At 50.8% G+C, this 24,655-nt stretch overlaps 1 protein-coding gene across 1 annotated transcript; it reads right to left on the bottom strand.

Moving 5' to 3' along the window:
- Positions 1-204: 204 nt before the first annotated feature.
- Positions 205-16,519, bottom strand: Heyl (hairy/enhancer-of-split related with YRPW motif-like). The gene is made up of 5 exons (NM_013905.3): positions 16,129-16,519; positions 9,878-9,944; positions 8,629-8,712; positions 6,970-7,051; positions 205-4,112 (listed from the first exon to the last, which is right to left on the bottom strand). Exons 1-5 carry the CDS (start codon positions 16,206-16,208, stop codon positions 3,445-3,447), a joined length of 981 nt encoding a protein of 326 aa, NP_038933.2. The 5' UTR covers positions 16,209-16,519; the 3' UTR covers positions 205-3,444.
- Between the last annotated feature and the right edge of the window lie 8,136 nt (positions 16,520-24,655).

Genomic DNA, 24,655 nt, shown 5'->3' with positions numbered 1-24,655 from the left:
GTCCTCTGCAAGCAAGAGCCACAAATGCTCTTAACCATTGAGCCATCTCTTCAGTAACGACCCTCACCCTCACCCCCGTTTTGTTTGTTGTTTAAGATAGCCCCACATTGCCGGAGGCCTCGAACTCCTGACTCTCTTGCTTCACGTTGTGAGTGCTGAGGTTACAGACATCAGCCACCATGCTTGCAGCATCAGGTTCTTTTACTTAAAAAAAATTATGAATTTTATTTCTTTGTATGTATGTATACACATGCACATATGTGGGGAACCATGGCTGCATCACAGCCATTTTACAGATGAAAACGTAAGTTCAAGAAGGGCAAAGACCTTGAAGAAAATGATTTCTCATTAACAAGTATGTAATAAAGATTAGTCCCAGAGCTCAGGCTAGCCCATCCTCCACGTATGTTCAGAGCCTGCTTCTGTAGCTCCTGGGTAAACCTCCAGATCTCTGTAAGGGAGTCCCCTGGTCCTCCTCAGGGAGGGCTTGCTTCCAGGCCCCCTCCTACAGCCTGCCTAGCCAGAGACACCTACCCAACTCTGCAGCCTTCTGCCCTCCCCAGGGATTGTCACATGCCCATCTTATCTAGGTAGAGGATACACTGCCCTCTGAGTGACCATGTGTTTGTTACCATTGGCTCTGCCAGGCTTGGCTGGCACAGAGTGGATCTCCATGAATGCTGGATTTGTTGGGAGCTAGATGTATTAAGAAGCCAGGCCAAGAGCAGAGAACAAACCCGCCGGCCAGCTCAGCTGTCAGCATTCACTCCAAGGCCAGCACGCTTGCGTCTCCTCTGGCCAGGGCCTTCTGACCATTCTGCCAGAACCCCCAGTCCTTTGGCCCTGGCTCTCCTGTCTCCTCTCAAAGTCAGCCAGCAGGAATGGCAGTGGAACTCACCCCTAGCGGAGTCTGCCAGCCACAGCAGGAAACAAGAAGCCTTCTCACCTCCTTGATCAATTTATGCAACAGAAGTTGGTAGGCACTGTGCTCAATGCTGGGTGCAGATGGGAGCACAGGCCAGCTCTGGCCCCTGGCCTCATTGAGCTTACGTTCCGGTGGGGAATATACCTAATCAAGTGGACATACAAGTAGTTATACATCAGCCAACTCTCCAGGCAGGTAAACAATGGGACCTTTCAGATGGATGAGTTATTCAAGCACATGAGTCTCAGAAGGCCTCCAGGAGGAGGTGACATGGAGCTGAAGTAGGCCACATAAAGGGAGTGGGGGAGCATTCTGGGACCCTCATATGAGAAGCTCTAAGAGGAAATGCTGGGGACAGAGAACAGGCCAGCGTAGCATAAACACTGAGCAAAATTGGAGCGAGCAAGAAATAAGACTAGAAGTCAGGTGTGGATTGTAAAAAGTGTTCCGATTTTTATCACTAGAATAACAGGGTGTGTGTATGGGGGGTGGTGGTGTCTGAGGCTGGGTTGATGTGATGTGCCCTGCACATGCCACATTCTCTCCAGTGGCTGTTCAGAACTGATGGCACAGCCAGAGAGAAGCAAGGAAGCTGGGGATAATGTAGGGGAGAGGCCAGGGCTATAGGTTCAGAGACTCCAGAAATACTTAGGACGTAAAGTCTGGTGGAAGTGTCCAGAACTAGACATCTCTATTGTTTGTCTGCAACACCCTAGAGTGGAATGAGACTACTGGGGTCACCAGACTGAGACTAAAAACAGGGGACTTGAGTTCTCAGCTGGGTGGGGGTAGGGTGGCCCTCTCAGTCTCCTGGGAGAACGAACCCAAGGCCAATCAGGATGGATGCTCAAAGGGTTCAGCCACTTCTGCCATGTCCCCATAGTGTCAAGAGACTGTTCTGCAGTTTGAGTACCTGCAACATGGAAATGTTTCCCACAGTGAAGCTGTGAGCTGTGACACTGAATCTCTGGCTAGGAGGCTGCCAAACTACAGGCCTGCACAGAGACCCGAATATCTGGGGACTTCAATCGCCTCCTCTCCCCACTTGCAGGAGCCTGCAGGAGCGTCCTTCTGTCCCTGTGTCTGTCTCCCTCAGAAGTCTGGTGATGCACACTACAGTGATGCACTCAGGTCCAACACGGCAGTGATATTAAAAGAGCTTCCTTTCATTAGAGAGTAAAGGGAGTCTTTATCACTTCTTGACCTATTCACAAGCACTTTCTGGGTCACTCAGGTGACCTCTGCCCTCTGTTCCACTTTTCTGAAATGACTCTTTTGCTCCACGGCTTTTTGTAAACTCTAATCTTGTGCCCACAGGCTCCTTACAACAGCCCTGGGGACCATGGTTCCAACAAAGTCTGGGGATGGGGTTTGCGGGAGGGCAGGGGGAGACCTTTCCAGGGTGACCTCAAAGGTATCCCATGATCAGCATGGTACCAGCAGTAGTGAGTAACCAGTTCTAGTTTCCCACAGTCTTGACTTTGCCAGGGATTAGCCAGGGTGCTTCCAGAGGGCATGCTGGGTGGTCCTGGGGGGGAATTGTGGGGAGCAGGTGTTCACCAAAGAGGACAAAAATGTTTCCACACTTTGTCCGCTGACAGGACAGCCCTAAAGGTTGGTTCATTCTCTGTTGTTCCACTGGCCATTTATTCCCACTAGAAGCCAGAGGCCTGAGGCAGGCCTCTGAGCAGAACCAGCTGTGTGAAATCTGGGTGAGCAGGCTCTCAGGCCCTCAACCCACTCCATGACCTTGAAGAGCCGCCTCTGATGGTTCTCCCCCTCCTCCAAGTTATTTTTATCCAGCCTGACAGCCCTTGGCTGTGGCAGCAGTCTGGGCTCTGGGAGCCGGATGCAAACCAGGCAGCTCGTATGTCTGGTGCTGAATCCCAAGGGAATGACTCTTTGGGAGGTGCCACCATGGGGCCGCTGGTCCTCCAACCTGGGAACCCTGTGGGAAGGGTTGTAGCCTTAGATGGACTGGAGAACAGATCTGTTCTGTGTTTCACTGTTGTGGGGTGAGCCACAGAGACTTCCCAGTAGCCCCTGCTTCGCTTTCGTCTTCAGGGAGTGATGCAGACGGTACATTCCATCCTGTTGGCTTGGGATGGCTGAATCCCACCAGTCATCCCCACTAAGAGGGGGGCGGTGTGTCTCACCTCTTCATGGTGCTGGCCATGGAATCCTTGAAGTTAAAGCTTCAACCCAGACCCAAGGTCCATGTGTATACTGGGTCCACAGTACCTGGGGGCTCACAAGGCACCATGTAACTCATCTGCGCCAGTGGGAAAGGACACTAAGGCTCTGAGCTCTCATAAGGCTGCAGAGAAGCCAGGTGGCTGTCAGCATCAGTGGTGAGTAGGGTGAGGGGGGCGAGGCTCTGACGGGTGAGGAGAGGTGCCTTTGCGTAGATGCCATTTGAGAAAAAAAAAAACAGAAAAGAGGGCACCATTTTAGAGCTTCAGGGAGAGAAAAAAAAAAGAACCTTCCTCATTCCCAGGGGATGGTTGTGGGAAGTCAGCTCAGAAAGCCCCAATTTCAGTGATTTCTGAGACCCAAGAGTGGTAGAACACTGCTCCCGCAGGCCTCCCAGTTGGCCCTGAAGGACATGGACTGGAGATAGAACCAGACACATTGTCATCAGATTTCCCAGCTCCAGGGGCTGTTGTGGGGGAACATGGTGGGATTGGGACTATGCTCCTGGCAGCCCTGGCATCAAGGGCTGTGGGTGGAGGGGCAGCTGGCCTCTCAGGAAGATGGGCTCTCTGGGTGGAAGTCACCCCTCGGCTGGGCAACAAATTCCGCCGGGTTGGGGGGATGGTACCAGCAGGTCTGTGCACTGGTGCCGACCTCAGGGCTGAGATAGGGTAAGGGGGAGAAGAGATGCTGGGGAGGACAGGGCCGGGCACTCTTCCCAGGATGGCGAGCTGACTGTTCAGGGAAGGCAAGCCTGGACAGCTATGCAGGAAGGACCAGGGCCACACGGGAAAGGCCAGGGCACTGGTGGTCGTGGGTGAGGGCTCCATCTCTGCTGCATAGCTCTTGAGGTGGGAGAGGAGGCGAATCCGGACAGGGTCGGCATGGCTGCTGGGTCCTTCCAGGACCCCCAGGTATCTTATGACCTCAGTGAGGCATTCCCGAAACCCAATACTCCGGAAGTCAACAGCCAGGGCTCGGGCATCAAAGAACCCTGTAAAGTAAAGGACTGTGAGGGCATGCCAGGAGAGGAAGCACAGACCTGCGGGGTGAAACCCTATGGGACCTGCTGCACCTGAATAGCCTAGAATGACCAAGTGATCTTGGACTTATCCCTTCTGAGTCCCAGTCTCTCATTAAAAAGTACTAGAGCTGGAGAGATGGCTAGATGGTTAAGAGCACTGATTGCTCTTCCAGAGGTCCTGAGTTCAATTCCCAGCAACCACATGGTGGCTCACAACCATCTGTAATGGGATGCAATGTCCTCTTCTGGTGTGTCTGAAGATAGCTACAATGTATTCATATACATTAAATCAATAATTTTTTTAAGCACTAGAAACCACACTGCATTACAAAATTTATTGTCTTCACACTTCATGATTAATGCGAGAAAACCTTGCGGCCAACATAATTTCACTAAGCGGGCTCCTGGGAAAAGACTGTGAATACAGAAGATAATAGAATAACCCTGCCTGAAAGGAGGCAAGTCTAAGGAGAGGAGAGAATGACAGCAGCCATCAGAGTATAAGGCCACTTGAAGAAGGCTCAATTTTGTGGTGGTGGGGTCTTTAGAAGCCACCAGAGCTGGGTTGGGATCACAGATCTGCCACTTACACTGGGCACCTGACCATGGACAACCATCCCTAAGCCTCAGTTTCCTTAGCCTGAAAATGGGGGAGCAATAGGACTTGCTTCAGTGAGAAGAGAGGGTGAAATGAAGTGGGACTTGGGCACGCTCCAGAGATGCAACGGTAGCCCGGTAGCTGCTGCACCAGAGTTCATCCTCCAGCTCAGAGACAGTCTGCAGTGTACTGTCTCCTGCCCCCCCCCCCAGTCCATCCCCCCCCCCCAATCCCCAGCCAGCTGCCATTAGGCAAGGGATCTCTCTGTTGGCCTGGCGTCACTGATGCCTGTCCCCAGAGGCATCTGCCCTTTTCTCAAGCACCTTCTAGGCAGAGAAAGCGGAGCTGGTACTGGCTCCTGACTGTGGCAGCAAATATCTTGTCCCTGGCTCATGGTTGGGGTCCCTCTGTGGGACAGGACAGCTCAGCAGGAGTGAGACTTGGCTCTGCGGTGTGATCATACCTGTGTCCTGCCTGTGTTTGCTGGACTCTTTCACTTTAAGCATTTGTTTCTTGGTATACATTAAGACCCAGCTTGATGTCACCCAGGCTGACCTTCAACTCATTACGTAGCTGAACTTTGAATTTCTGATCTTGTCTCCACACTCCAAATGCTGGGGTAGCACGCCTGTGCCATCACACTTGGTGTATATAGGGCTAAGGGATAGAACCCGGGTTTTGTGGCTAGTAGGCAAGCACTCTGCCAACTGAGCTACAGCCTCAGCCCCTGTTAATTAGTTAATTAGTTAATTTTTATGATAATGATTCATGTAGTCTGCACTGGCCTAGAACTCAGAGCCTCCTATAAGCTGACCTCCTGATCCTCCTGCCACTTCCAGAGGACTGTGATTACCTGTGTGTATCATCATGCCGGGCTGTGTTGTTCTTTTTAAACAAATGCCTGCTGAGTTACTTCACTGCAATATCTAATTGAATCCTCATAAACGCTTTTCTACCATACCTACTTTTATACCTGAAGAAACGCAGGGGCAGAGAGGATAAACCAGTTGTCTTTAAGTCACAGAGTTAGGAAGCAGCAGAACCAGGGGTCAAATTAAAAGCCTGACCGGGGTGAGGACAGCCCACCCCCACGCCCCCACCTCTCTGGTTCTTGTGAGAATGAGGTGAGATAAGGCAGCATTTTAAAGTGCTGCCCACATGCTAATCACTACTTTCTTTTTAATAGGAGAAGCATGAATATAATTCAGAGCGTCTCCCCACTGGCTGCCACTGTTAGGAATGTGTACTGTTCAAAAGGAGCTCCCCCATTAGAGTTAATTGGGTGGGTCAGCCAAACTTGAAAATTCCTTCTATCCAATCCAGACTAACACTTTTGGGGTGGGGTGGAGGTCGGGATCCCGCAGTGCTGCCTGTCCCTAGGGACCACTGCTAAGCAGCACCAATTTGAACCACTTAAACGCCACTGCTCTCTTCCAGAGTTGAAAGCTGCTCTTGGGATTTCCATCTTTGCAGCTAAGGCCTGTGAAGTCTGAAGGCTTCCGGACAGTGAAATCACCAAACACGCCCGCCCAGAAGCTTTGAGACAATGTATCCATTCACCTGGAAGGCTTTGAAAAGTCACCATGGCTCTACTGATTTTTAATGAAGACACGAACTAAATGATGGAATGGTTTGTATCTTCCTATAAGCCCGCATCTGCTGTGAGCATGTCGTCTAGCACTGTCAAGGGTACAACAGCAGTTCCCAAGCTTAGGCCAGTGGGTAGAGACACTAATAAGATGTCTATGGCTAAAAATCTTAGGCAGGTTCCTCCTTGGGTGTAGGTTGGCTGAAGCCTGGGATCCTACGGAGAATTTGCTTACCCGACCTACCCACCAACCAGGTCTTGCTGATGAGACTTTTGGAAGCCTCTCACACAGAACAATCCTCTGAGACTGGGAGGATTTGAACTGAGGAAAGGGTTAGGACAAAAGGACACACAGGAAGTAGTGAGAGAGACAATGGAAGAAGAAGGACAGCTGAGTGTAGTGGCCCATGCCTGTAATCTCTGAATTCTAGAGGCTGGGGCCCGAAGATTTGTGAATTCGAGGTCAGCTTGGGGTATAGAGTGAGACCCTTTTCTCAAAACAACAGTTACCTAACAGACTGAGAGCCAGAGGCCAGTTACAACCTACTTTGTGCAACAGTTTGAGCTCATCGTTTCATCCCCAGGGCCCTGTGTCAAAGTACTTGTAATGTAACTCCTGAGAGAGTAGGGAGTGCAGTTACCTGTGCCACCAGAGGCATGGAGCATCTTCAAGTGATCCACGGTCATCTGCAAGACCTCAGCTTTCTCCAGCTTGGAGGAGCCCTGCAGGTAGGGAAGGCAGAGGGTGGGGCACCCCCCAGTTGATAGCTGTTGCTCACTTCCCTCCCGTGCCTGTCAGCATTCACCGCCTCTGATTCCTCCCACTCCCTGACCACCAGAGCTACCACTTCATCCAAGCTCCCCAGATCTGAAAGATGGTCACCAGTTCACACCTCGGTCCACCTGTCTGCGGCACTGCTGGGCTGCCCTTGTAAAAACCCTCCCCCGACCTGATGGCCTCTATTAAGACCGTTTTTTTTTTTTTCTTCTGTAGCCTCCCTTCACCTTGCCTCTTGAGGGTTGGGGGTCTGCCTCCTAAAACATTCCTGGTGAATGTCAGCCCTACTCATTCTGTTTTCTCTTCCCACAAACACTCATCTACCTCCATGGCTGCATCCACCATCACCAGACTCCACTTGCCCCGTAGATCTGCTAACCTGGGAACCTAACTCCAACTTCGCTATCTCCAAGACCTAGAACATTATCTGAGCCAGAGTCCTGCCTTTCCTCTGTTTTCTCTTGGGAAATGTTTACTAAACCTCCAGGGAACCTGGGCTCCTATAGGAAGTGTTCAATTCTTCATACCAGTCTCTTAAATACAGACACCAATTCTAGTCCATGGCTGGTTCTAAGAAGGTTTTAATGACCATCTGTGGAATGTCCAACTTGAGCTTACTGGCCTAAGGGAAGGCAGATGACATGTGACCTCAGCCTTGGGTGTAGAGTTAAGGATCTTTGAAGCAGTCCAACTCAACTGTTTGTCCACTGTAGTCCCTGCCCCTACCATGCTCAATGATGGGTGCTCCCTCTCTGAGTGGCCTGTTTTACTTTCAAAGAGTTCTAGAAACGTCAGGGGACATGGGATACAGCCGCATGCTCCATTTCTGCTCAGATATTTACTGTGTGTAAATGCAGTGTAATCTGTGTAATGTAGTAGATAGAATCACATGACACCTCTGTTTTTCGCTTTTCTCACCTGTGTGGGGGGTGTCCATGTGTACACATATGGAGGTCAGGAGATAGTGTAGAGTATCATTCTCTATTGCTTCCGATCTTATTTTTTGTTAGATTTTTATTGTTTCTATGTGGTCTGTGTATCTGTGTGAATGCATGTCCATGTGTGTACAGGTGCCTGCAAAAGCTCGAAGACATCATCAGATCTCATGGAGTTGGGGGGTCCTATGGAGTAATGAGCTGCTAGCTGGGAACTGCTGGATCATCTCTCTAGCCCTACATTTAAAAAATTGTGTGTGTGTGTGTGCGCGCGCCTGTGTGCACACTCATGTATGTCAGAGGGTAGCTTGCTGGTGTCATACCTTTCCTTCCATAATGTGAGACCCAGATTGAACTCAAGGCATCGCTGTTCCAGCTCCTAGAATATGTCCATCTCTGCCTCCAAATGCTGGCGCTACAGCTGTGCTCAGCCATGTGGCTGCTGTGGATTTGAACTCAGATCTTCAACAAGTGCTCATACCCTCTGTGCCATCTGCCCACAGGCAGTAGGAGATGCCGTGAGAACCACACACCCTGCCTTCTACCCACTTGGTAGTTCCTCTGACACAATCAGCAAGGGCACATACCTGTTTCTCAAAGGCAGTGGGGACCAATCGTCGCAATTCAGAAAGGCTACTGTTGATGCGGTCTCTGCGCCGTTTCTCTATGATCTGAAAAGTAACGTGGAGAAGTTCCCTGTGGGCATTCCCTCACACCTTCCAGTGTGTCCTGACAGACGCCGAGTCACATTTCCCCTCAGAATAGTTTTTCTAGGCAACAAATCTATGCTTTATTTATGGAGGACAAGAATGAAAGTTAAGACTGACAATAATTTGCTTAATGTCATACAGTATAAACTTAGAGCTGGGACTAGCACTCAGGCCTCTTGTACTAGTCTATAGGGACAATATTTACTGCCCATCAGGACAGGGATATGCAGCCTTAGCAGTGGTGTAGACCTGGGGGACTCTGCTAGGCCAGTTACTGGGTCATGACAACACCAGAATTCTGAGTTTTGCTCTCTTCAGCCACAGAGGCCTTCATGCACACTATCTGTTTCCCCTGCAATTCTGGCAACAGAATCCTCGGAGCTGGGCAGGAATTATAATCCTTCACTTTTTCGAGACAGAATATGAAGCTGGGAAAGACGGTTTGACCATGTCTTCTGGGGAGTGAGTAAATGAGTGACTGGCTGGCTCTGGCTGGATCCTAGGCCTCTGGATGCTCAAGAAAAGGTGAGGCGGATTAAGACGGAGAGCGGCTAGCAGTGAGCTGCCCTCTGCACACCTCCTGGCTTAACACACGAAAGAAAGTTATGGGTTCAGAGGAAAACTGGGCAGAGGGCAGACTATAATAAAAGTATTAATGGATGGCGCTCAGAGTTTATGGTGATGTACTCTGTCTTAAGAATAGCCCTTTGGCAGTTGGGGATGAAGTTCAGTTCCCACTGTGCTTGCGTCTAGTGTATATGAGGCCTGAATTAACTAAATCCTCAGTACTGTAAAAACCAAGCGATGATGCAGGCCTGTGATGTCAGCACTTGGGAGGCCAAGCCAGCAGGATTAGGAGTTCAAGAGCATCCTAAACTACAAAGTGAATTTGAAAAAACAACCAAGTTAGTCTTTTGAGGTAGGTGCCACCTGTCACTCAGAGGAAGAAGCAAGGGACTGGAGGGGAGGTGGCATGCCCAGCCTCCAGGAATCCAATTGGCAGAGCTTGGGTTTGAACCTGTGCAGCCGGCTGGGATGTTGGGCACGGTCTCCTGGGATTGATTTGCAAACCCTGCTTGAGCGTCTCAGTGGCTGTTAAGCACCTCAAAGGCTGTTGCACACTCACCCCTCTGCGCTTCTTCCGGGCTTGCATCTGCGAAGGGCTGGGGGTAGTCAGCGGCCTGGCCATCTGGCTGCAGAGGAAGAGAAAGGCTAGTTTCTCAGAGCTGAAGGATCATCTCCCTGGCCTAGGCTGACCTGGGAGGCCCAGCTGGCAGCAGGCCCGGAGGGAGTGGGGGAATGGGGTGCGTAAGGGCGGGGCTCCCAGGTGGCCACAGTCTCCTAGGCCAGGAAGGGGCGCAGAACATGCATGAGAGAGCTCGCCCGCTCTCCCTTTCTCCCCGGAGACCCATTTCTTCAGGGCCAAGACCTCCATGCTCTCCCAGCTTCCTGCCTGTTAGCCCCTGGTGGCCACGAGTTGCTCGCTTAGCCCCTGCCCCCGTGGGCAGCAAGCCGTCGGGGAACCGCGAACCAAGATGCTCCCTCTCGGGTCCTGCAACCCGATCCCGGGGGCGGGCTGACTGAGGGCGCGGGCCAGCGGCGGCCGGCCGGGCCGGGCGGGTTATATTTCAGAGCTAGCCGCTGAGAAGGAGCGTGGAAAGCACAGATGCCGCCGCTTCCCACGGGCCGGAGCGCCGCCGCCCGCCCTCCGCCCGGCCCGCAGCTGCCGCCTCCTCCCACGCGGCGCGGCCGGGGGCGAGGCGGAGGCGGCATCTGGGTCACAGTCTCCTCTCGCACGCTTGGGGACATTGCTCTGGCCTCCCAGAAGGCACGGGTCCGGGTATCCTCGCTCTCCCTCCCATGCCGGTGCCTTCCCCTGTAGCTCAGGCTGGATGATGGATGTTTGCTCCAACCCCAACAGCTGTATTACAAAGACTCTAACCTAGGGGTTTCCTGCCCAGATGTTGACCAGAATAACCACTCCAACTGCTTCCAGTCAGGATGGCCTTTTGCTCTAGCTGCCCTGTCAGATGGCAGAGGTTCACTGGAGAGCATCGAGGACCCAACCCTACTGATGCTCAGCTCCACAACTTTGGGCAAGGTGCCTCTCCTGCCATTTTGGAATGCCAACAAACATCTCAAACATGACCTTGCTCAACACCTGCTCCTTGTTCTACCCAAGTTTTATCCCAGCAAAGGTCCCCCCTCCCCCAGCTTCTAGTCCTCTGGAACATTCTTTGGCTCAACCCTTGTCTTCACCCTCCTGGTTAAAACCTGCCTGTCCCACATCTGTATAGTTTTATCTCTCTCCTTGATCTCCAAGCTCCTCTATGTCTCTCACTCGCAGGCTTACAAGAAGAACTTTTCCTTGGGTCCCCTGTACCCTTTGTACTTCCACTACCAGTGATCATTGAAATGCAAACTTGATCTTGTCCATCTTAAATCTTGGTGGCTTCTCAGTGCTTTTAAGATCCGTCCTTCGGTTAGTCCAGCTGATTCCTGTCACCTCTTAGTTCTGACTGTCTCTTGCTCTGCAAGCCCCAGTCTGTGAAAGCATCCAGTGCCCTACATTTTCATATGTGTTCTGTGCTCTAGAAGTCTCTGGTTCAGCCCATCTCCTCACCACAAGTTTAACTTCAACTGTCCCCCAGATTGCCACCCAATGTCACCTCCTTTAGGAGCGCCTCCCTGCCCTTCTCTTTTCTTTACAATTATTAGTCCATTATGTTCCCTTTCCCAGGCTCCTGCATCCACCACATTTATGTTGGCTTATTGTTTTACTCTTGCATGATTATTTGATTAACATCCATCTCTCCAACAGGCTCGTGAGTGTGGAGTGTGTGTCTGTTTCACACACTAGTATAGCTCACGTCTTCAACAAGCATGGGACACAGCGGAGCTTGTGGTCGGAATTCTTACTTCCTTTCTTATCTTTACTGTCACAGAGAATGGTGATACCCCAGAAATCTGCCTTCTGATTCACCAGGAGGGTCTCAGCCTATGTGACTATCTTCATGGCATCTGAGGTTGGGTCATTTTCATCAACACTTCACAGAAAGGTGGCTTTGGGAGAGAGCAGATACCACATGCTGCAGGTCTGTTCCAGGCACATCTGGAAAAATGTATCTCTCACCCTCACATCTGGACAAACAGAGCTGCTCAGAGGCCTGTGAAAGCCCTTGGGAGCCAGGGCCCTGGAGGCAGGGCCTGAGATCTGTAGGGCAGCTTGTTTACAGAGCGTCTCTGGTTCACTGGGGACAAGCTCTGAGAGCCAAGGTACATAAGAAACACAGCCTTTGTTTCCTTGGCAAGATAAAGCGTCTCTCTGGGTATTGGGTTAGCCTTGCGCACGTCACTGCCTCTCAGTCTGATCCCTCCTCAGGGACCAGCTGTCAGAGGTTGACACAGCAACACTCAGCTTCAGGGCCAAGGGCACTTTCCCCCAAGTCCCACCTTTCCCCAGTCTCTTGGTCAGTTTGACCCTGCCACATGATCTGCCCCTTCCTCTCAATTTCCCAGGCGAGTCTCACCTTACAGTTTGCTAGGCACCACTGCCAAGTATCTCCCCTCTGGGTTTTATAAAAGTCCATTTTCCAGATGAGGATGCTGAGCCTCTGGGGGCCAAAGTGGCTTGTCCAGCCCACACAGCTGCTCAAGAGCAAAGCATCATGGGAACTTATCTTCTGGCTCCCAACTCTGCATTGTTTTTCTTCTTAAGTCTGACTTCCTGTCTGTCTGACTTAGTCCTCCAATCCCCTTATCCTCAAGGCTCCCAGCCAGAGCTCACCACAGCCTGGGATCTATCTGGCCCTGATAGTGAGAGGCGGGCTGGAGACTTCTCTGAGCATCTAGGCAGATCTTCATGGCCCTAGAAAGGAGGTGGTGAACTCTGGGATCTTGGAGGGCCTCCTGCATCCCCTCAGTGAAATTCCCAGGCAATCTCTTCCGGTAGTGTGGCTTCCTAAGTGGCCTGCCTGCTAGTCCTGAACACCCCCAGTCCCAGCTATACCTGGGAACTCCCCTGTGTGGGAGCCTTGGAGGTGACTCCACTCATTTAGTATCAAGCCAAGGAAGCACTCCAATGCTCTAATGGTTGGACAATCACACAGAGCTAAGACCATTTGTAAAATGAGAATAGTCAGAGAGGAAAAAGGACCTTTGGCCAGCCACACAGAAGAGAGAAAAATTCAGAATCATTTGCCTTATTAAAAAAACCACATGTGTATGGGTGTTCTGTCTGCATGTATATCTGTGACAGAATAATGCATTAGATCCCCTAAAACTTGAGTTACAGGCAGCTGTGAGCTGCCAAGCGGGTGCTGAGCTTCGATCCCAGAAGAGTCAGCCCGTGCTCTTAACCACTGAGCCATCTCTCCAGCCCCACACCTACTGGCTTCTAATTCAGCACTCTTGGTGATGACGTAGCTCACATATCTCTCACATCACCCCACTATGTCTCCCTGCTAGGCTGCACTTTCTGTTCTAGACAGCAGTGCGTATCCATTTGTCTCACCTATTGCACAACAGATCTTAGGGGAAACGATCATTTTAGGCGGAGGGATGCGGCAGATGCAGAGCTGAGAATCACGCCTAGTAACGCAGCCTTTCCATTTCCAGTTTTCCCATCGAACCTTGCTGCCTCATGAACGGGGCACCCTCCCCACCGTGTGACAACACTTATTAGAAGCTACCTTGTGCCAGAGCAAGAAGCTATGTGCTATATGTAGATACAGCCTCACACAAGCCTCACCCTCAGAGGCACAAACAAACAGAGAAAATGTCAGTTCAGGAAAGGGGTAAAAAGCCACTTACACAGGAAGTGGTGTGGAGGGACTCAGGTCTCCCTGACTTTAAAGACCACCAGCTGCCTTCAGTCTTAAAGGAGAAGCACATAGACCCCAACTCCCAGGCTGACATACTGGAGCTGCTCATGAAATATTTGAAGATGGGTAAGGGAGAGGCATTATTCTGTGTGGATCCAGACTGTTGCAAGGGCCCAAGTTCACACACGAGAGCTCTGTGGGTGATTCCCATGGGCGGGACAGGATGCTATTACCACCAGGCAGATGTCCTTGGTGACATCAGAACACACTATGCCCCTTTGGTCTTGAAGCTCTGAGCGTGAGGAATTGTGTGCTGCTTCTGACCCCCAGAGTCTGGCTGCCCTAACCCTACGGCCCCTGCCACAGTTTATCTGGCTTTCTTTGTACATGCAACTCTTCTTCTCTGAGAATTCCCTGAGGGCAGAGGCTGGGCAGGATCCATCTGGGCTTGGATGCCCAGTCCGGGGTCTAGGCCACAGCAGGCATCGTTCAGCGGTCTCTGAATTGAAGCATTTATGTCTGCTGGGGGGAGGGCCCTTTGCAAAGTGCTACAAAGAGGCATCTATAAGTCAGACGGCCAGATGTCCAGCAGCTTTCCCTCCTTGGAGCGGTCTGGTCTTCTGTCTAGACCAGACCCTAACAATGGACTCTGGCTAAAAATGACAAAAAGAGATATAAGGGGGAATCCTGCAGTGACCTTTACACCTTAGCCCTAATGCTACCGCCATCAGGAAACTGTTATCATCACCCATGGCTGTGAGTGGCCCCTCCCCAGATTCTTCCACTGTGTTCAGAGTCGCCACATCCCTTGGCAGTTACTTTTCTGGCTGTATACTCATGAAGGATAGAAGCCAGTCTGATCCACCTCAGCTCTCTGCCATTGAGTCTGTACTCTGGTTCTTGAAGACCCAATAGCATTGAATTTGAGATCCTCCGTTTGCCATGACCGTGTGGTGCTAGGCCCCTCATGGCGGCAGAAACAGGCTTTGAGAATTATTTCTCTTAAGTAGCAGTTTCTGCTAAGTAATTTTTAAAGGATTTACATAAGGAACTATATTATACATCCCCAGACCTAACATGTAAGATTTGAGGATGAGAGAGAGAGAGAGAGAGAGAGAGAGAGAGAGAGAGACTGACTCTGCCCTTTTTTAGATAGGGTCTCACTAAGTCAAAAGTTAGCTCTAGCTACTTATAGAGATCTTCCTGCCTCTGCCTTCTGAGTGTTAGGATTAAAGGCATATGTCCCCATGCCTAGCTGTAGCCTCTTAAAAAAAAGTTAGATGTGTGGTGGTGGTACGAGCCTTAATCCCAGCAGTTGAGAGGCAGAGACAAGTGGATCTCTGAGTTCGTGGTCAGCTCAGCCTACAGAGTGAATTCCAGGACAGCCAAGTTACACAGAGAAACCATTGAGGAAAAACCTAGACAAACTAAAACAGTCATTCTATGTATGTGTGCACGTGCCGGGGCATGTACAGGGTGGTCAGAGACAAATAAGGTTTAGTAGAGCAAGAGAGACACCTGCTCCAGAGGCCGGTTCCTTTTCTTTCCATTCGCATCCTCTTCTCTATGTGGAAACAGGCCTAGGCAGGGGAACCGAAGGCTCAGAACTGCATGGTGACAGGGCACTTGGGTAGCATGCACCAGGATCTGGATCCAATCCCTAGCAGTGGATGAAGAAAAAGGAAGAAGGAAGAAGAGGAGGGGGAGGAAGAATGGAAAGAAGAAAGGGAAGGAAAGGAAAAGCTCTAAGGTGAGTTGGTGGCGGTTGTGGGCTGGGTGGCAAGGCCTGGAGACTTAGAGCCTGACACCACTAAGCACTCACCATGAACTACTGCTAAGGCCTTGACATTCTTCCGTTTGATGTCTACACCCGCTATGAAGCTAGCTTCATCATGTATACCCATTTTATAGACCAGAAAACTGAAGCTTATGGAGTCACCGAGCTGATAGGTAGCAAGGATTGTACAAGTTCAGTTTGTTCCACAGGTTAGAAGTTAGATTATTTAACAAAAAAGAAACTGCATTGGCGGCTTGGTGGTTTGGTGGAAGGGGTGCTGAAGATTGGAGTCTAGGCTTTTGCAAGTTGGCTATTATTTCCCTCAGTACCTAAACACAAATCCCAGTATGCTCAAAGCGAAAAGGACACAGCCCCCAGTCCTTTTGTGTACTATGTGAAAACTGTTCCCAAAGAAGAGTGAAATTGGAAAAGTACAGAAGTCTTCATAGTAGACAAACTATGGGCAATGGAATGCGGTATCTACATCTATGAAGGTTTCCTAGGTCTGCAGGAAAACTTCTCAGGGGCGTCCCTGGGGGTAGCCAAACGACAGAATATCCTCCAGCTGAACTGTCCTCCCATCCCAGCTCCCTGAACCATAGTTGGTTCAGGGTGTTATGGTTCAGGGTACTCAGGAATCTGCCGCATTGGTGCTATGGACGCACTGGAGTCGCTGCACACGCCCCCGCATCTTGGCTGACACCTGAGGGCTGCGCACAAACTTGAGTGTGCTGGACTTTCTCACCCCCGGACGGCCCTCGCTCCACCCTGTCTTACCTAAGATCGTTCTCTTGACCCACATCGATGGGTCCATCAGACTCGCCGTCGGAGCCACTGGGCGCCCTGGGCCGCTTCATGCCGAAAGCTGGCTGCGGGGTCCCAGCCCTGCGATCCCTGGAGTTGGTTGTTGGGCCCCGCCTCAGCCCCGCCCCGGCCCGGGAGCCGACGCCGCCCTTTCCCAGGGCCCTTTCCTGCACCGCAGCCCGGGGCGCCCCGGCGCCCCCTCGCCCCCGCGGTGACGCGCCACCGAACCGTGGGAAGGCCCCGGGCGGTCACCGCCCCCATCGGCCGCTGGGAGGTCCGGCTCCGCTCCACCGGCGCTGCCTGGGCTGGCGCTCTGGGTGGCCTTGGGCAGGTGCCCTGGGAGGCCCCACGGGGAAGCCCAGAGAATCCGGATCTGTCCCTAGTTCTGTGCGACAGACTTCGCTTTGCAGTGCCTCAGCTTTTTATAAGGGTCAGACCTGTACCTTCCTGCTCCAGGGCATGCAGGGAGGGCAGATAGGTTTGGAAAGGTTACTGGGGGTGCCTGTGACCCCTTGGAAGTAATTCTTCAGTCACTCCTTCTATAGGGGACCAAAGTTTGTGGTGTGTGTGTGTGTGTGTGTGTGTATTGGGGAAGCTACGTGCACTGTGGGATGCTCAGAACTTCGAAGTCCTTTGGTGAACCCCCAAAGGGGTGGCTGCTGCTTGCCAGCTGAGAAGGCTGGAGGAGGGGAGACAGGGTCATAGAACCCAAAGTGGCATTGAACTTGATGTGTAGCAGAAGATGACCTTGAACTACTGATCCCTGACCCTCCTGCCTCTGCATCCCAAGTGCTGACTTTACAGTGGCCAAGATCTTTGAGCTTCTGACTTGTGGGAGGGAGCACAGGAATGGAGAAGGTAGGTAGGGTGTGGTGGTTGGTGGGGTATCCCTGGGAGTCACCCCAGTTCATTTAATGACAGCTGTCCTGGCAGGCACCAGGGAGAGGAAGAGAGGAAAGGAGCCTTCGGCTTCTCTTTCTGGGGGAGCCTGTCTGACCACAGACAACTATTTAGTCAGTGAGAGTTCCTGTCCTTGTGCCTAGAGATTCAGCTGCCATCCTCCCAGGTCATCGTACGCAGAGAAGTGCAGAGGGAAGCTGAGGGAGGAGAGCAAACTTCTTGCAGGGGCGGCAGGGAGATGGTGGAGGTGGGTGTGGTGGGCAGGGCACCAGAGGAGTCCTCTCCCTTTGTTCTGCTCACTGGGACAGGCACAAAAGAAAGCCAGCTTTTGGTGTAGGGAAGTGGGGTTGGTCACCTGAAGCTGACTACACACACTTTCACCATAGTCAGCTCTGCTTGCAGATACTTCCTGATGGGAAAGAACAGGCCTCTTGCCACTCAGACCCACACGTAACCACTTGGCCAAGCACAGAAACTTATCATGCTCATAGATGACCAGATAGGACTGGCATGAACGGTCGCCATCAGGAAACTCTGCTGGCCACCGCAGCCGCAAGCACCAATTCTCCTGTTCCAAATGCCCTCAGCACTCACATAATTTCTGTGGGCACCTGCCAAAACAGTGAGAACCTCAACCAGTGTGAAGAGTGCCCAATGTGTGCACTAGGCATTTCCTAGAAAGGCAGATACTTGTTTGCTCTATGTGATTGGCTGAGAGAGAAAGGGCTGGCAGATTTGCAGGGGAAGGTAAGGGCTCTGAGGTAGGCATGTTCTCGAGAGACGTCCCAGGTCCTCAAAATACACTGCACAGTTAAATAGGGACTATGGGGTTCGGCAAAGAGATTTAAGTTTGGAAGTCATTAGGTAATGGACGGCCTTTAAAGCTTTGGGAGAGGGCAAATGGATGGAGAGGCGGCGGAGCCTGTTAGTTACTGTTTGGTGAGTGCTTCTCACAGCAGCTGGAAAGGTACCTAAGCCAGTGGTTCTCAGCCTTCTTAGTGCTGTGACCCTTTAATACAAAGCTTCATGCTGTGGTGACCCCCAACCATAAAATTATTTTCATTGCTACTTCATAACTATAATTTTGCTACTGTTATGAATCATAATGTAAATATCTGTGTTTTCTTTTATGGTCTTAGGCAACCCTTGTGAGAAGGTTGTTCAATCCCCAAAGGGTCTCAGCCCACAGGTTGAGAACTGTTATTCTAAGTGTTCTGTAAATTTTAATTCATTTAACCCTCAATTGGCCAAGCGAAAGGAGATGGGTAGTTAGAGCAACTCCGGCAGAAGAAGAAGGAGAGCTGGAATTCCACAAGGCAGTTTGATTTCAGAGGCAAATAACTTGGCTTTATTATCTTATAGAGCTCTCAGACATTAGGCCATGCACTCTAGCTCTAAGCCTAGTGCTATGCTGTCAGTTCAGTGGCCTTCACACACACGCCTAAAGAAATTGAAACCTAATTGGCTTGAATTTCTGATTGCAACACAACAGAATTTTAAAAAATTACATCTATTTATTTATTTAGTGTGTGTTTCAACTCAGGTTTGGTGGAAAGCACCTTTATGTGTGAGCCATCTCTTTAAAATACATATATTTTAATTCAAATTCAATTTAATTAAAATTCATATATATGTATATATATATCCACAAAAATTTAAAATACATATATTTCAATTCATCTTTTTTATTTCACCCTCTTCTTTCACCCTATTCTTTTTTTTACTTTTTTTCTTCTTTTTTCTTTTTTGGTTTTTTTTCTCTATATAGCCCTTCCTGTCCTGGAACTCACTCTGTAGACCAGGCTGGCCTCAAACTCAGAAATCTGCCTGCCTCTGCCTCCCAAGTGCTGGGATTAAAGGCGTGCACCACCACTGCCCAGCTCCTTTTTCCTATTTTTAATGTCAGTATTGTAGCCCAGGCTGATATTGAACTCAAGAGCCTCTAGCCACAGCCTCCTGAACACCAAGATTATAGGTGTGAGACATTAATTACATCTTGCTTTTTTTTTTCTTGCCCTACTGTGGCTCCTAGAACATCTTTGGTTGTATAAACAGCTCCCATGATGTTCTCACTGGCTAGTACAAACCCAGAACGGCCTTCTCAACCTTTATACTAGTAATAATCGGGGCTGGGTAACTGCAGCTTGGGGTTATTCTGTGGCCTATAGAAAGTTAAATGCTAACCACTTCCCACTAGATGCAAGCAGTATTTTCCAGAAAAATCTACGGGTAACACCAAACGGGAGAAATTGGCCCCAGTTGAGATGTACTGCTCAAAGCAACTGCTTACAGGCGAGTAAAACCTGCAGACCATGGGCCACTTGCACCCAACATAAAACTGAAAACTTACTTAAAACATTGAGTGTGTGTGTGTGTTTAGAAAGAAACATCAACAACTCTTTTGCATAGTTCTTGAGTATAAACCTTGTAGAAACAGTGCCGTGTGGCAATGTAAAAGTGTAAAAGACTGGGCACACCTGGAAGGTTCGGGAGAAGACTCAGGTTGCTAGCGGGAAGCCTAGGAAAGGAAGGAAGGATACTCAGAAGGCTGGGAGAACCAAGAATGCTCAGCGGGGGCCCAGAGAACGCTGCCCGGACTTGGCTGTGAGCCTTTACAATGCCACCAGAGCATGTCACCTCCCACTCAGCATCACCCCCAGCCTCCCCATCACATCCTAAACCAAATGCTAGCTGCTCCTCACGCAGCTACACAGGGCAAGTGTGTAATCTATTATCTAAGCCTCAGTATCCTTAAGATTGAAGGGAGGCAATACTAGTTCTTATTCCCCAATGGTCCAGGGTACACAGGTATGACCACCTAGTGAATACTTGTCTCTAGGTACCTCTCAAGCTTCATCTTCTGCCAGCTTCTGCCTCACTTCTGCAGAGACCCCAGTCTTCCTGCCTTCCTCCCTGCCGGTGCTCCATGCTTGTCTCTCATTCTGAGTCTTGGCTCTGCTACTTTTTCTCCCCAGGATCTTCATTTGTGTCAGATCATATCAGATCTCACTTTATCCAGTTCTTTGTTGTCACATCCCCAGAGAGGACTATCCTGACTGCCCCAAAGTAGCCACCCCCCCCCATCAGTCTGTGCCTGCTACCTCTCCATAGCCTTTCCTCAGCATCCAACAACATAGTTTACATTATCTTAGACATGTCTACTTATTCACTGTCCATGCCCCATATGGGTAGGCATTGAAAAAGGCTTCCAAGCTGAGCATGGTGGATCTCTATGAGTTCAAGGCCTGCCTAGTCTACACAGCAAGTTCCAGGCCAATGAGGGTGAGAAGGGAAGTGTGGAGAAGAGCAGTCCTTTCTCTGTCTCCCTCCTCTTAGACTGAGGCTGTCTGACATACCAAGGGCCGCCCAGATTTACCCCTCTGCTTGCTTCTGAGCCCTTCACCATTGGCCAACAGACGGCTCCTGCAGAGTGTCAGACGGTCACTACACTCTGGCCCTGAGCAAATAGGGGACATTCAGGGACGGGTTTCAGCTCTGGCAGTCTCCAAAGCCACACTAGGTCAGTCCCGTCTTCTCTTAGATCACCAAACAGATGTGGCCCAGGCTCTAAATGGTTAGCATCCATGGTGTGGCTGCCATCCAGGGAACCAACTTTCCAGGGCCCTCTGCTGGGGTGACCACGGGGCCTCTCACGCTGCGGTGGAGATGGATCTCAGGGTGGGGTGTGAGAGAAGCTCTGGCAGCGGCTAGCTAGTTAAGAATTGTGCAATAATTTACATCTGTCTTGGGGACAGCTTCGGAATCCCCATAAAAGCAGGAACTGTGTCGGGCTTGTTGCTGTTAACTCCCGCCGTCTGGCAGTCTGGCACATCGTAGGTGTTTGGTACAGGCTGGCTCAAAGTCTAGTGATAAGAGAGACAGGAGGGTCCCTGAAGGCCTCTACCTTTCCTGTGGATGAGGCAGTGCTGGGATCCCTGGGAAGACAGCATAATGTCAACCAGGACTTCCCTTTGTCGGGACGTGTTTGGGCCACGTGGCTTCTCTGCGGTGCCTTGCCGCTGTGCTCCCTTTGCGTCTGAGGCAATGACATCTTCAGAGGGGCAGGTATACTTCCCGGTGCACACAGTGGAACTTTGGTTTTCACACCTATAAAATGGGCTAGTAACACTCTTGCTGCCATAGGCTCATGAGGATGACATGACACACCATGCCTGGTGTCCAGAGGGTGTCCCTTATGGTCAGCCCTTGTCTCTGTCTGTCCTCTCTCCCTAGGTGGTTCATTCACACCCATGGCTTCACCTCCTACAAGCCGGTCATTCTCAAAGTTGTGTCTCTTGTGAGGCCTGAGATTTAGCCCCATGTATTATCTCACTGTGTAGTCTTTCTCGTCTTACTCATGCCAAGTGCTAGTTAGGGCACTCTGGGGCTGCCCTGACCTCCCCAGACTCTCTGTGCCAAGGTCCAGATGTCAGCTTCCTAGCAGCTGCTTTTCTGCTGTGTTCCAGCCTGAGAACACTCTGAGCTTCCTTGTCTCACTCCCTGACCCCTGCTCATCTCAGGTTCTTCCTGCCCTCCCCGTCCCTCCTGGGACCCATCAGAGCTCACTCTCCACCTCCACAGCTGCCACCACAGCTGGTCACTGACGGAATGTGCAGCTGCTGGGAGCCACATGTGTGGACAGGCAGTGCACAGCTTCCCCTGGGGCTGGTGGGGATGAGAGTGAGACCATCTGTCTTTGTCTGTCTGTCTGTCTGTAACATATACACATGAACAAAGATACACACACACACTCTGTTTCTTGTCTGTATAATATGGGTGACAATATGGGCTTGATTCTTTTTTTCTTAGCCCTGGGCTATAGAGGTTATGGTGGTTGTACTGTCCCTTGGGAAGGTTCCTGAGAGTGACCTGAAGCCCCGATGCTGGTGCTCAGCCACGTCCCCACTCCCATGTTGAAAGAGTACAAGTCCTGAAATGGCTGCTCAGAGCTGGAATGGCCTTCAGAACCTCCTCAGCTTTCCCAGGCCCCACGAGACAGCCTTCTGTGGAGGAAGCCAGAGGCTCCAGACACATTCCAGAGCCCCCTTGGCAGCACCCAGGGGCTCTGGAGTAGTCTCTGCCTGGGGCAGTGCCAGTAGCATCTGTCCTGGTTCCCACACTCTGGCCCCGCTGGAATCTCACAGATTTCTCTTCCATGTGTTCATGATGTCAGTAGGACCAGGACACTGTGGGAGGCAGGGAAGGGCTTCGCTTCCTGAAGTCAGATGGTTGTGGGAGTGGGGGCAGGGATAGAGGGAGAAGCTGGCTCTTACCATGCTCACACACGATGATAGATGGCTCCCTCCCTAGCTCTCAGGCCTAACTGGGTCCCCAAACCCTGCCCAGCTCTCCTCAAACCTGGGCCTTATCTGTAGCACAGGGGAAAGTATTTCCCTGCATACAGACTATCTGGTATGGTCCTTTTTGATTTCTCTTTTCCTCAGATAGGACTTTGCTGTGCAGCTCAGGCTGGCTTTAAGCTTGTCATCCTTCCTCCTTAGCATCCCTGAGAGCTGGTATTATAGGTGTGTACCACCCCAATAATTAAGTCCTACCACCATAATTAAATCCTTTTTACTTTTGGGGGGGGGTGGAGTGGTAGAGGGTTCAGGGTCTCATGTAACCTAGGCTGGTCTTTAACTAACTGTGTGGCTGAAGATGATCATCCTGCCTCCACTTCTCAAGTCATAAGATTACAGGTGTGTACCACCATACCTTGCTTTATGCTGGTGACCAAACCCAGGGCTTTATGCATGCCCGGTTAAGTATTATATAAACTGAGCTCCGTTCCCAGGCCATTAAGGAATCCTTCCTCCTGTTTTATGGGGTGTGTGTGTGTGTGTCTGGTGTGCATGTGTGTGTGTGTGTGCATGTGTGTGTGTGTGTGCGTGTGTGTGTGTGTCTGTGTGTGTACAAGTGCACACATGTGTGGAAGTGAAAGAGAAACATGCTGTTGATTCTTTTCACCACATAAATTCTGGGGATCCGGCTTGGCAGCAGGTGCCTTAACCTGCTGAGCTGTCTTGCTGGCCCCAAATTAAATCATTCACTAAGGCCCCAAAGCAGCCATTTCTGCCTTTGCCCACCAAGGTTCCGCCCCCACTGGGCACATGGAGTAGAAACAGCCCAGGACATGAATGTCAGAACCAGGGACTGGGTTAGGACCCAGCCAAAGGCTCTCTCCTCTGCCTCCAAACCCCCTCTCTGATGCTTTTATATGGAGCTCAATGGGGTGAGGGTCCAGGCCTTGGGAAGTAGTTGATGTGGTTGAAATTGGAGCCTGCTGGGTCCTTATGTTGTCAGGGAAACCACACTTCTTCTTCACTTCTTAGTGATGATGGAGATGTTTAAGAACACAAGCCCCACTCACGTGCTCTCCTGAGTGTGGCCAGACATGAGCCAATGGCCCAGAAAGACTGTGTTGTATTAGCGCTTCTCGGAGACAGAGACTGAATCCAGTTAGAGAGACAAGAGATTTCCTGGAGAACTAGCTTGGAAGGATAGACGGGAGGGAGGAAGAGTGGCTGGTGGCGTGCCATGGAGCAGTTTCCATGAGCTTAAAACTTTCCATCTTGGAGGGAAGTTTGTTCAGACACACGCTGTTCCAAGGGAAGGCAAAACAGTCCATTCTATGGGGAAGCACTCCTTCGACAAGCTGAGCTGCCTCGAAGGGGCCAAGACCAGCCAAGCCACCTGGAAGAAATGCACCATCTGAGCTGTCTGGAAGAGGCAGAGTCCATCCAGCCCAGCTGCCTGGAAGATACTCAGACCAGACCAGCTGCCTGAAAAATGTCATCTCCCTCCCCCACGCTGAGCTGCCTGCAGGCTGTGCAGTGCGCTCTGGGTTCCCAGTTTCCATGAGGTGTCACTCATGGTGGGGTGGGCTCTGGTGATGCAGCTGTCTGCATATGACTCATTTCTGCTCCTGTAATCCCTCACCCATACTCCTGTAAACAACCCCAGTGACACTCACTGGATCACCAGGTTGGACTCTGGTGGTGTCCTTACTTTTAAGCCTGTCATCGCTTCCTAATTTAGGGTGATAGATGTTCGTTCTGGTCTCCCGGGAATTGCGTGACACAATATGGAACTCTGACCTCTGAAGGAAAGGGGAGAGGAAGGTGCCTTGCATAATAAGAGCCACTGGCAATCGTTCGGTTCTGAGGGAGCCTTGGTCCAAGGTAGACAGGAGAGTCTTCCTTACTGCAGAGAGAGCCATGTGTTGTGCCTGGGGATGTGGCTCAATAGGTGAGTGTTCTTGTGGTTTATGTATGAGGTCCCAGGTACAATCTCCAATACCCAGATAAGAAGCAGGGCACAGTCACTCACCCTTGTAATTCTAGCCCTGGAGCTTTTTGACACTGAGCTGAGATTCAGTGAGAGGCACTGTCTTCAGGGAATAAGACAGGGTGTGACAGAGAAGAACACCTGATGACTTCCTTTGGTTTAGTTGTACATGCTTGCACACACACACACACACCACACCTCTACTACAGACACACAGACATAGTTTTGTTTTGTTTTTATAAAGATTTATTTCATGTATGTGAGTACACTGTAGCTGTCTTCAGACACCCCAGAAGAGGGCATCAGATCTTAT

This window comes from Mus musculus, chromosome 4, assembly GCF_000001635.26.
Source record: "Mus musculus strain C57BL/6J chromosome 4, GRCm38.p6 C57BL/6J".
NCBI lineage: Eukaryota > Metazoa > Chordata > Mammalia > Rodentia > Muridae > Mus > Mus musculus.
The sequence above is the reverse complement of the archived record's forward strand: the minus strand, read 5'-3'. Positions and strand labels throughout refer to the sequence as shown.